General features: G+C 45.0%; 1 protein-coding gene across 1 annotated transcript in view; it reads left to right on the top strand.

The window, feature by feature from the left end:
• SH2D4A (SH2 domain containing 4A) overlaps positions 1 to 13,434 on the top strand; it is a 72,228-nt gene that overhangs the window by 16,424 nt on the left and 42,370 nt on the right. Inside the window, exons 3-4 of the mRNA XM_058525348.1 lie at positions 551 to 710; positions 2,394 to 2,565. Of these exons, the coding sequence (XP_058381331.1) occupies positions 551 to 710; positions 2,394 to 2,565 (332 nt within the window). The remainder of the gene's footprint in view (positions 1 to 550; positions 711 to 2,393; positions 2,566 to 13,434) is intronic.

Below are 13,434 nucleotides of genomic sequence, written 5' to 3'. Positions count from 1 at the left end.
CAGTATTCCCATTTTGCAGATGAGGAAATTGAGGCTTAGAGAGATCCAATAATTTGCCCAAGTCACCCAGCTAGTAAGTGGCAGGGTTAGGATTTGAATTCAAACCAGTCTAACTCTAAAATGCATGGTTTTACCCAGCAATGAAGCCTGTAAAGATAGGGGAAGCACCACACCCTGGAGCAGCTGTGTAATTGTGAGTTACAAGGAGATTCTTAGACTTAAGAGGTTCTGGTGTCTGATGCCAGCTCCGTTACCCAAGGGATAATGCAAACAATGCCTGCTCCCCTCCCATCTTGACTTGTTCGTTTATAAAATGGGCACAGGCAAAAGCCATATTCATCATATTTTAAAACAAGCATTACTGCAGCTGCCACCACCCACTGCCACTGCTTCCATTCTCCCTGGGCATGCTGCTTGTTCCTGAGCAGGTTGCAAGTGCTTTGCCTCATCTAATTTTTTTTCCCCAAAGTTCCTAAATAGCTTAATGATGGGAAACATAATAACCCATGACTAAAGATTTTGTTCAATCCGAATTTTGTTTTGCTTGCAGAGAATGGCAAATCTGTTCATTGGAAACTGGGAGCTGATAAGGAAGTCTGGGTCTGGGTGATGGGCGAACACCGTCTAGATAAACCCTACGATGTGCTCTGTAATGAAGTGATCGCTGAGAGGGCCCGGCTGAAAGCGCAGCGGGAAGCAGAAGAGCTCAGGTAGGAGACCTGCAAACCAGCGAGAGGCTGGCCAGACCTTGTAAAGCAATGCAGAGATGCTCCTGCTCACGGCATCTGGGAAAGAGGGGTTGGGGTCTGAGGGTCACAAAATAACTTTAGATCTCTCTGGAAACTTTCTCTGGACTTTTGGCGATTCCCCTCATTCCCACACTGCTATCAGGTCAGCTGTTTCACTTCTCCACTTGTCATTCCAGTTTCGATCTGGATGCAGTTCCCTCGTGGTCATTGGCTTCACTAGAATCACGCCAGAGCAGTGCAGACCTCCACAGCTGAGCATCAGGACTATAACTGAGAAATGCAGCCGCTGTTCAGGCTCAGGCCTTCAGAGGAGATTGCTGAGATCTGGGCGGCGGCACAAGCCGGCCCTGTAGGTGCTTACACTGTGCCAGGCCCTGGGAATTCAACGATGAACAAGGAGCTTCCAGTGTAGGAGGAGAAACAGGCAGATACATGACTAACTGCAGCTGATACAGGCTGTGATATGTGCTATAATTAACTTATGAACAGAGTGTTAACTGAGCCTGTCGTTCTGATCCACAGAAGAGGTGAAATCTGAATTGAACCTTGAAAGATAAGTAGAGTTTTCTAGCTATGGAAGATCAGGAAGGAAATTGCAGGCAGAGGGCATAATCAAGACCCCTAGACTCGAATATGTATGGTTCTGTGGGTAATGAGTTCTTCTGAGTGTTTGGGGTGTATGTGGGCAAGTGGTAGGAGACCTGGACCATGCTCTAAACAGCCTCGAAGGCCAGATTTAGGAGTTTGGACCTTATTCTGTGAGCAGTGAGGAGGTTATGAATAAGGAAGTGACACGATCAACTGGAGATACAGAAAGGTAACTTGTGGGGTAGCAGTGAGGCGGGTGATGGCCCCTCTGCTGGATGCCCAGAGGGGCCTCCTCAAAGCCTGCTGCCCCTTGAGTGCTGACAGCCTAGCTGAGCTGGCAAAGTAGAAACAGACACGTGGACCTCGATTCAGTTCCCGGGGGCTAGTGATGCTGCCCACCAACTCCTGTAACTTTAAAATTGTAAATGGCCACACAGAGATAAAGGAATTATTTGCTGCTGATCATAGGAAGGCAGTGTGTTCTAGAAGTTTAGCCTCTGAACCAGGAGTTGGGCAGACTGGTGTTCAAATCCTGGCAGTGCCGCTATGTGGCCTTGATAAATTATATATAATTATTTTGAGCCTCTTACAACACAGCAAGGATAACAGGGTCTTCCTCATAGGGTTGTTATGGGGATTAAGGTAATGTCTTTAAAATACCCAGCAGATAGGGGCCGGCCTCGTGGTGTAGCAGTTAAGTGGGTACGCTCCACTGCTGGCAGCCCGGGTTTGGATCCCCGGCGCGCACCAATGCACTGCTTGTCCAGCCATGCCGTGGTGGCGTCCCACATAAAGTGGAGGAAGATGGGCACGGATGTTAGCTCAGGGCCAGCTTTCCTCTGCAAAAAGAGGAGGATTGGCATGAATGTTAGCTCAGGGCTGATCTTCCTCACACGCACACACAAAAATACCCAGCAGGGGACTTGGTGTATTATAAGCACGCTGTAAATGGTTTCTGTTACTATTTTTCACATAATTTGAGTGTAAACATCTGCTTTGGAAAAGCTGTCCATGTTAAAGAACGTTTTTGATAATTTCACATTTGTTTCTCTTCAGAAAAACTCAGTCCAAAGAATTCACCAATAGCTTGAAAACAAAGTCACAGCACTGTGATCTGCCAGCACCGGCTAACAGGGAGACGGAGAGCATCTGTGGGAAGGCGGCAGGAGAGGAGGAGGTGGGGCGCGGCTCTGGAGCAGCACCACCCCGCGAAGAAGAGAAAATCCCAGTGAGTCTTCTGTACCTGTGAACGTGCGGGAGTTCATGACTGGGGGAGACAAGGATGCTGGGGCCGCTGAGATGAGTGTAGCTGAGCACCGGGATCTTACACTTGCTTTTCTGGGAAAAATCCCTCCCCCTTTGAAGGCCCTGCTGTTCATTTCATTTGGGGAATTTGGCTCACCTGGTACTTCACAAAAAAGGTAAAGCACCCCTTCTTCGTGGGACTGACAGGGCTAATAAAGAACTCGAGGAATAAAATTTTTCATTTTAAGATATTTTCAGGGTTTATTTTTCCCTGTTTTATGTCTTCTATAACAGAGGTCGGCAGACTTTCTCTGTGAAGGGCTAGGTAAAAACACTTGAGGCTTGGTGGACCGTGTGGTCTCTGTTGCACTGTCCACAAACGAATGGGCATGGCTGCGATCCAGTAAAACTTGGCTGACTGACGCAGGCCCTGGGAATTCAGCGACGACCAAGGAGCTTCCAGTCTGGGAGGAGAAACAGGCCTGTGGGCTGCAGCTGCCGACCCTGTCCTGTGTCACTGGTGCCTGCGTGATCTGGACTGGGTTCTGTGGAGTCTCCCCCTTTTGGTTGAGACTAAACGTCCATGCCTCTCTGGCTTCTGAGGTTCTGCCTGTGATCATGGAGACAGTTACTTCTTCAACACCACAGAATTTTACACTCAGAACTGGTGTGAATTATCTTACGTTTCAGGTGGTTTTAAAAGCTCAAACGTAATTTGCTGCTTGGATTATAGCTTGAAAGAACAGTAACACTGTATTATGAAGTATCTTCTTCCACCAGGAATTTCGCTATGCTAAGAATTAACAGGGGATCTGTGGTTGCTTGACTTCCATTCGGGTCCTGGCTCTATGACGCGAGTGGTGTGTGCTCTTGACTCTGCGAGGCTGTCGGTGGGGCTACAGTTACCTGTCCTGCCTACGTCACGGGCGTGGTGATACTCAAATAACTGACAGGGGTGGAGGGTTACTCTGTGGCAGAGTGCACTGCTAAGGGCCTCATTAATCCTCAGGACAACATTAGGAACTAGGGGCTGTTTGTATTTGTCCATTTTACAGGTGAGGAAACTGAGGTTGGGTATGGTTACTCAGTCTGCCCGAGGTCTTAGAGTTGATAAAAGACTGAACCAGGCTTCAAACCGAGGTCTGCAGGACCCCTAGGTCACTCCTTAACTGTTGTATTTGATCGCCTCATTGGTATGAGGAATGTGAAGAAGTTTTATGAGAGCTACAACTATGAGGCTCAAATATTTAGAGGTATAAAATTGTGAAATTTGGTTTGTGTCCCGGGTCAGCCCCGCATGCTTCCCTCACATCTACCGTGAGGCACCCGCGCTTTCCCAGGCCTGTGCTGCACTCAGCATGTTGAATACCAGACTCCCTGCAAACAGCTCCCTCCCTTCCTCACACCCCTAAGGTGAAGAGCAGCAACCACAATACCTCCTGCAGGAGCATGAAACACGCGTGCTTGTCTTTGTGCTTCAATTACAGTACTTTCCTAGAAAAAAAATCTTTCAAAAGTAGGACGAAAGATTAAAATAGAAATTAAAATAGATACTATGCTTATTATTCTTTTACTATATAATAAATATTATAGGGAGAGTGGCACTCTTCCATTTCTTAGATGTTTGCCAAACTGTCATATGGAAAGAGATTGGGGCGAGGTATAAGGAAACATTTAGGTGCAAGAAATATGGAGAAAATAGGTGAAAGGTTTTTACATTTCTGCTTTTCATCTTACCCTGCGTCAGAGAAAATGCTTTCAGGGTCTTAAATATATGTATGTAGATAATGATGAGAAGATCCCAAGATTGATTGATTTACTCATTCATTTAAAAAGTACCCATTATGTGCTAGGCGTTGAGATTACAACGTTGGAGTAAAAATGGAATCACTACTCTCATGAACTTTATAGTTGAGGAAGCAGAGAGAGACGTCACATAACATATTTAAACGATACTCAGTGCCCCAGGATGGGCTGTGTCTCTCTGCACCCCCATTACAGCAGAGCCTGAGCACTGGAGGGCGTGCAGGATGGCTTTGCAGAGGACGTGGAGCTGGAGGTGATGACAGATGGTTCCAGCGAAGGGATGGTGTGGGAAAGGCTATGTAGCGGAGGGACAGGCTTTGGAGGAATTGAAGAAGGCTGTGTGGCTGGAGTGCAGACAGGAAAGAGGAGAGATGATGGAGTGAGGGGTGGGCAGGACCATACAGGACCGCGTCCTGGGGTCGACTTTTGAAGCTTTTGTCAAGAACAGTTGGAAATTGTCAGTGATTTTTGAGTAAGAGGTTGACCTGATCAGGTTTATATTTTGAAAGGGACTCATCATTCTTGGATCAGGGTGGGTGGGAGTGAGGTTTCTAGGAGTTTCTAAGCTTGGATGCCTGGGAGAATGGAGGTGTCATCAGCGTAAATAGGAACATCTGGAGAAGGAGCTGGTTGTAGAGAAGATGAACCTACTTTAGAAACATCAAGGATTCCTCATGCTACTCCAGGTGGTAGTGGTAGATAGAAGCTGGTTTGATACATAATAATGAAGTATATACAATTTGATTTAAAGTTCAGAAGCTTTTTCTCATATGGTTATTTCACAACCTCCTGTGAAGTAGTGCAGCTATTTCTTTTGTACAGTTGAAGGAACTAATGCTCACAGAGATTAAGTGATTTGCCCCCAAATCACAGAAAGTCCTCATTTTTGTATATCTACTTTAATTCCTACTCGCATCGTAACTTTGACATATTTAAAACAGAATTCATCTTCCCCAGATCTACTGCTTCAGACGAGAACTCTGGTGAGAAACTAAGGCCAGCACTTTGGGAGTCATCCAGTATGTTTCCAAAATGCAATTCAGGTTTGCACAGTCGAGACTTCCGTGTTTCAGCCATTAATTTTAACTATCTAGGAGGATATTGTCATGACTTTAAAATTTCTTTGTCTATACAAAGCCTAAAATTTATTATAAAAAGAGAAATCTTTAAGCACTTTTTATTGAAATTAGTGATCATAATGCTTGTCTGAATAACTGTGGAAGGATTTAAAGAGCAATCAATCTTCTAGAATTATAAATACTGTTCAAGGAAAATCAGCTATAGATGTACTACAGTAAAATGGTCTTGTTAGATTTGTAATAAATTTCCCAGGACAGATTCTCACCAGAAAATGGGCCCCATTTGGAAAGCACCCGTACTGTGTGATCTGAAATCTCTGAAGGGCTGTGGAGAGTTGGTGAAAGTTTAATTCAACCTGAATATGGATGTGCATTCAGCACTGGAGAAGCTCGTGTCTAAGTCAGTTACTTGCAGGAGGCAGTGCCTGGAGTTACTAAAGACGCTTTGTGTCTGCACTGAGGAAGACAAGGAGACTGGATTTCTGCATTTGTGACGGCCAGGGCTTTTTCAGCTCTGCTGTGCTCGTCTTCTGAAAGGATTGAGGCAGATGTAGTGAGGGACCCTTTGGGCCTGTGTGGGACTTGGGGTAAATCTCGCAATTACTTCTTCATCATCCTCCCTCTTTGCCCACTAATATTTTGAATAAGATGAAATCGGGTTAAAAGAATGCCAAAGCCAGCTTAAAGGGAAGAAAACAGTACATCCTCAGAGCATAGCCAGGAGCCTGGGATGTTCTTAGGTTTGCCTGAGTGCTGGTAATTGGAGTGAGAGTGGTTGGGGTGAGGAATTTGACGTTTTACATATGTGTAGCCCTGACCAGAAGCCTGAGATTCATTACGTCTCTTGATCCTCACGACAACCGTAGGAGATGTAAAACAGGTTCTTGCTCTCCAAGTGAAGGAATGAAGGGCAGTGGTTTGTGCAAAGCCAGAGTCAGAGGCGGAGCTGGGGCTGCGACCAGGCCCTCTAGCTCAGGCCGGCGCTCTGGCCGTCTGGTCATCTGCTCCACTCACGTCTGCAGCTCAGTGATCACACTGTTGGGATTCGAGTTTTTGCTTTTTTTCCCCCCTAAAGCAGGAGTGCTTTAGACCCAGACATTGTTGGCTTTAAAATTAAATAGAAGAACTTTTTCTTGAAGAAAACGTGGAGAAAGAGCGAGAGGAGGGGTGGGGAGGTGGTGGAGAAACAGACACGATGAAGTCTGACTGCCTGGAAGCCCGCAACAGTCTGAGTCACGTCGTGGTGCTGCCTGGAGTGCGCAGCTCTGCTGTGCTGCTCTCACTCTTTCTCAGGTTTCCCAAGTGGTGTCTCTGCCCTGCGCTGTGAAAGCACGGAGTCTGGGGGGCAGGGTCATCACGTGGGCTAGCTGGGCAAACCTTTTGGAGCTTCTGTTTTCTCGTCTATAAAAACTGGGAATTAAAAATACCTGCCCTGTTTATCTAATGGTTTTTTGTAAAGATTACCTGAGATAATTTATTTGGAAATGCCTGGAAAACTGCAAGTCCTGGTACAAATCCCAGGGGTTAGTTTAGCTAGAAACACTCAAAGCCTCGTCTCCTGTGTGTGACAGTGAGAGCCTTGCACAGTGGGCTGGTTGGGTTGAATCAGTCCTTCCCTGAGCAAATATTTACCAAGGGTTCAGTACATGTAATGATAGGTATTATGGAGCCACAAGGGAGGCACACAACAAAGTCTTCATCTTTTAGGAGTTAGAAGAAAGAAGAGACGTCCTTAGAAATCATGGGTAAGGCAGGACATGATCAAGTTCCAGGTGGGGTGTGGCCACTTGGCTGGTTTGAGCATGGCAGGGATGGGGGTGAGCATGAGGCCGGGGGGAAGAAGAATCTACAGTCCTGGTGAGGAAAATATGGGTGGTAAGAAAGTGACAAGCATCATGTGTGGGGACACGGGGAGGAGAGCAGCCTGACTGGGATGAACTGCTTTGGCCGGGACTCAGGGCAGGTTCATTTGAGAAGGGGCTGAGAGGCCACGTTATGAAGAGGAATCAGACTTGGCCTGTGTATCCATTTTCTGTTGCTGCCACAGCAAATTACTGTAAACTTAATGGCTTAAAATATACTCATCTGTTGTCTCTCGGCTCCTTAGGTCAGAATTCTGACATGGCTTGGCTAGGTCCTCTATTTAGGGTCTTGCAAGGCAGAAATCACAGTGTCAACTTAGACGGATTCTTATCTGGAAGCTTTGGGAAAGAATCGCTTCCTAGCTTTTTCAGATTATTGGCCAGATGAGCCACGCGAGGGGCCTGTTTCCCTCCTGGCTGTCAGCCTGGGGGCAGTCAGCTCCTGCAGGCTGCCTGCATTGCTTCTCATGTTTCCCACATGCCCCCCTCCAGCAAAAGCCGGTTGAGTGTCTCTCCTGCTTAGAATTTAGACTCCACCTGGAGAAAGTCCTCTACTTTTAAGGGCTTCATGTGATTAGATGGGGCTGACAGGATAGTCTCCCTATTTTAAGGTGCGCAGATTATACAGGACATCTGCAGAGTTCCTTTTGCTGTGTCACGTAACATATTCACAAGTTCCAGGATTAGGCTATGTTCATTTGGGGGGCCGTTCTGCCAAGCTCACTTCTGTAGGCGATGGGCTCAGTTGTACAGGCCTGCTACCTCTTATCCAAAACCTCTGGGCCAGATATGTTTCAGGTTTCAGATTTTATAAAAGAAATGCTGTGCATGTGCTATGTAATATACAATGTTCCCAGCAAGGTTTGGGGCAGGACTCTGTAATCAGTTGCTATAAATACTGTAAATAGCCTCATCTTCATTCAAATCAGGTTTCCCCTCAATATGAGTTATATACGTTCAGAGCTTTTGGATTTCAGAATTGTTGATAAGGGATTGTGGACTTGTGGTGGGTTTTTGAGCTATGGTAGTATAATGAGAGTGAATATGGTAAAATGTAGTCGAAAGAACTGAGTTTTCATTCTGACCCTGTCTCTAGGACTTCATTTTCCTTATCTCTAAAAGGATTAATTGATAAAAGTATCGTTTATATTTTTAAAAGGTTTAGTAGCCACAGAGCACATGCAGATAATTCCCACGCCCGCCCCTGGGGCAGACATCACTAATCAATGACAGCACTCCTTCCTGCTGAGCCAGGGTGTGCCCTCCGCCCTGTGCACAGGTGTCCCCGGCAGCCATTCTCAGTCATGGGAGTTAGCTGTGGAGGTGGAATCTGTTTGCTGAGATGATTCCTTGTAAGTTTCCTTCCAGCTGTAAACACTCATGATCCTAAATAACACGGGCACCTGCACAACCCAAAGTGGAACGTTTCCTCTCTTCCCTATGACTGTTAAGCAGGGTTTCCACATGGTTTCAGCCGAGAAGCCACCCCACAAGGTCTGGACTTTTGCATATTGAAGCGCAAGTAGGCAAGTGTGTGAGGTCCAAGCGCAGTAGCACAGGGTCGAGGTGAAACCCAGACTCATTTCTGGAAATAAAGTACAAATTATGTCTTCCTCAGTCCCCTGGCAATCCTGTCCTGAGCTGTTCACCACAGCCTTCCACCCCCAGACTCAAACTGTATCTCTTGGCCCACCTGGCAAACAGCTAATCTTCTCATACAGAAAATGTAGAGAGCTGTACCCTTCCCTCCATGGAACCAGAACACTGAACAGCCCAATCTGTAGGTCTGCATTTGGATTATTTTATGCCAGCATAACAATGATTATTTTATCTCCTTGTTAGCAGATGGCTTCTTCCAAGGAGATCTCTTCGAGAACAATGAAAGATTTGCTCCAACTCTTAGGGTGAAGAATTCTGCTTCGCCCTTAGAGCCACAAGAAGCAAATCTGGGGGTTTTGAGAAGAATTGTTTGATCCCTGATTCAGGGTTTAGAAAACTTGGGGTCCAGTCTCAAAGCATCTTTCTACACACTCCAGATAATCTTTACAAAAGATTTTTCTAAAGAATATATTTATGTTGATTTAAATTTTCATTTTACCAAATAGATAGCCAAAAGTAAGGCTACCCAATTAAGTACCTGATACCTTGAAACCAGTAGAAGACCTCTAGTCTGGGAATGGAGGTCTCAGTCCTTAGAGGCAGCTCGGTGACTTGGGGCATTATCCTGTAATAAATCAATTCCCTCTATAAAACGGGGATTAAACTAGCAAATTTCCCTTGTTTCTTTACAAGGGAAGCTGAGAAAGCTTATGAACGTGAGGATGCTTGCTCATCATCATCGATGGAAACAGCAAGAATTGTCCCCTAAAGTCCTTTAATTATGAGATGTTCTTCTTATCACGAGCCCAGCCTTGGTCCTTTCCATTTTTCTGATGAAGAGGTGGAGGCGAAGGGAGGCTCAGTGGTTTGTGCAGTCTGAGGAGGAGGCTGAAGTAATGCCTAGACTGGAGCTGAGTGTGTGGTTTTTATTCTGAAAAGCAGTTGCCCTCTGCAGAATACCTGCCCTGTCCTTGTTTTTGGCAGGGGTGGCAGCTTTTGGGAAACTCAGAAGTGATGCTCTGCTTAATATTTAGTGAGAGTGTGGTTCTCAGTGGATCACAGCAGACACTCAGGGTTGCTGGGTGCCTGTCACTGAACTGGAGGTGATGGTAAGTGTATCAGGGTTTAGTTGTCACCCAGCCAGGTCGAGACATGCAGGTCGGGAAGCAAGTGCCATTCCCAGGCCAAGACAAGTCTGATAGGGAGTCAAGAGGAGCCGGAGAAAATGACAGTGATGCGCCGTGTGAGCAGACTCACCCTCCCTGGGGGAGTCTGGCTTAGCATTGCGAGTCCCCCGTGGCTGAGCGGAGATCCTTAGGGACCCCCGTGTGGACAGCCCTCTGGGTGCAGTCACTTGTCCCCCATCTCTTGCAAGAGAACCTGGGAGAGAACAGAACAGTCCTGAGTGTGGTGGGAGAATGCCAGAGTGTGCTAATTCAGAGATAAGCCTCTTTGTGTTTCTCTACTTATATGTAATTTGTAGATTGGGAACTCATTAATCAGTGGACTGACTGTCCTTGCCCCAGAGGGGACTTTGAATAAAACTAGATCTGCTCACTTTTAGATTTTATCTCTGGAGAATTACTAGTTATTTCTACAGAAATGGCCTTAAGAGTGGATCACACTGAAAAACAGGAGATTAAAAAAATTAGAATGCAAACATCTGGATTCAAACTTTCCCCCAAAAAAAGAGGCCTTGAGACTAGCAGATTAAAAAGCCTTAAGCAAGATCTTTCCCCTTCATATCTCCCTTAACCAAATGGAGTTAGAGATGAGACCTCTTGCCTCTCCACCACTACCGTGCATATGTGCGCACACACACACAACTCACACACACATTTTCCACACTGCCTCAAGGCCCTGATACCTGCTTTTAAATCTGTCATTTCACCAAAGCGGCTGATAACAAAAACACGCCACCAAAATGTACATTTTGATTGTAAACTTGACATTGAAACTATGGTGGTTTCCAGTTGTATTTTTCAGTGTTATTCTAACTCATAGCATTGTGTTCCCATTAGTAGATAGCAGTGAAGGAGCAACCTGTAAATGATTTTCAGACATAGTGAAAGACTCCACTTAGGCTTTCCTTTTTCGTATATCCCTTCCAAACCAAAGGTAAGCTTGTGTCTGCTCGGAAATCAGCAGTCCTCTAAAACCAGATTTTGGTTGTTTGCCTCTATAAAGGAGGGATTCAGAAGCAGGATACTAAGGTCAGACCACTTCTTTGAAAGAATAGAAAAGAATACGCTGGATTGTTTTTCTGGACCCTTGTTCATCCAGGTGCTACAGCATAGCAACCAAATTTGGGGGGTTTTGTGGCTTGAGCTTTCTGTAAAGTGTGGAAAGCAGCATTTGAGAAAAGCTCCTTACGTGGTTGAATCAGCAGTGAGTACTGATGCCTTGTGAGCGGGCAGGTGGAGAAGTCTGCACCCCACCCGCGTGGACGCCCTGTGCCAGGCCTGGTGGGACCATCTTGGGGTTGCCTGGCCCTTGTCTGCAGACAGCCATATTGCCAACCCCTGAAAGAGAGCCGGGTTCACCTTGTAATAAGGAGCCCTGCTGTAAACAGAATGGGAAAATGTATTCCTGAAATGCAAGCTAGAATTTTGAGGACTGATATGGGTATGAAGAAAAAAGAGGAATAACCCCATGCCAGTAATTATATCCTTTGATGTATATTCCTTTCTAGTATACATGAAGGAAGCATTTCAATATTATTTTTGTGAGAAATACAGTATTGGGTATACCAGGTAAAAATAGACGAGGAATTAATTGTGCTCATCTTATTAATTCAAGAGTAGAGCCATAATGAGAGAGTTACACAATTACCGAAGTAGTTTCCATGTAACTGTAGTAGAATTTCATGGTACTTTGTAGAATAAAATTTTATATAAGATGGGATCACAGAATTCTAGGGGCCTTAAAAACCATTTAAGCTAAAAACAATGTTATATAAAAAGCTTAATATAAAGTAAATTACAACAGAAACATATTTCTAGTCTCGAGGGTTGTACATTATGCAGTTGGTAACGCAGTTTAATTTTGCATGATGGCAAGTGACGTTTTGCAGTAATTCACTTATCCAACTCACTAGAAGTCGTGTGCTGGGAAGAAAAACACAGACTCGGGAGTCAGGAGACGGGGGTCCTGTCACCACGGAGAGTCAGTCACTTAACCTCTGGGGCTCAGTTTCCTCATCTTAAAAATGAAGGTCACAGTAGCCACATACCACTGGCTGGGATGTGAGAATCAAGCGAAATAATATACATAAAAGTCTTTTGTAAAGTATTATGTATGGTATAAATATGATTTTCTGTCATTATTTATGGTTAGATTCCTGTTTTCTGTTGCATCAGGACTTCCCAAATCAATCGTATTTTTAAGACTCTTTGAATATTTTCTTAATGATCCTTTATTACTTTATACTTGCACTTTATATTTAACAATTACTTGATTTCCCTTGCTTGTCTTTTTCTTTTTCGTGGATCATGTGTCTCCCTGGTGAGAACGTAAGAGCGGACTTGGAAACTCTTTCATGTCTGAAGTGCTTTCCCCTAACAGCCCTTACCAGTGCTGCGTTATTGCACTTTCTGAGGAGGTTACTGCCCAGTTCTGCTGTTTGCACCTCGCTTTGAGGGCTTGTAGAGGGAAGGTGCTATGAAAGTGGACAGATGTTCCCAGTGTGACAGTTCAGTGCTCTAGTATGCTCAAAATAAACTCAGACACTAAAGACAATGTACTATTTAAAGATGTGCCGTAAAATTACACACCCTGTTAGAGTCTGCTGTTCTGTTAAGTCAGGATATCCAGTAGTCTCTGTGCATAGATTTTGCTAGGAACAATGTTAGAGAAATGGGGAAAAGATTCCCTAGGGTCTCCGTTGTCCTAACTCATGTTCCAGGAAAATCACTCCACAGGGACCATGGACCATATTTTCAGCAGTAAAATTGGTTGTCCTGTTTTTCATCTTGTTAGTCTAGTTTGCCTTAGGAAAATATCTCCACTCTCTCTATATTATTATTCTTTGTAACTTTATCAAAGCACCGTTCCATTCTGCCTCTCCTCTTATTTTAGAAAGAAAAGCTAAATCCAAGTATGCTCAAAAGCTTAATGGTATGAAATTCCCTTTTTATTTAAAATGGCTGGGAATAGGATGATCTGATTATTCCAGAGACCTGGTTAGCAAAATGAGTGAGTTACAGGCCATCAATTTACAGAGAATTTGAATCCAGTGTATCCTGATTAGTATTAAAACTAGACTGAACATCTTTTAATGAGTGAGAACGTGAGGACTGGCAAGTGTGTTCATGCATTCTCCAGGTATGTCCTGAGGCCTCATTAGGTGCAGCCACTGTTCTGTGTGCCGAGGCTCCAGTGTCGGTACATAAGCTGGCCTGCTCTTTGCCCTCATGGAGGTTATCGTTCTGACTGCCAGTCTGGTAAGGAATACCATGGACTTAAGTGGTGTGAGAGCTGGATGAGTAAATACTTAACCTAGTAGTT

Source organism: Diceros bicornis, chromosome 29, assembly GCF_020826845.1.
Source record: "Diceros bicornis minor isolate mBicDic1 chromosome 29, mDicBic1.mat.cur, whole genome shotgun sequence".
In the NCBI taxonomy this organism is placed as follows: domain Eukaryota; kingdom Metazoa; phylum Chordata; class Mammalia; order Perissodactyla; family Rhinocerotidae; genus Diceros; species Diceros bicornis.
This window is presented reverse-complemented; position numbering and strand designations above follow the sequence as displayed.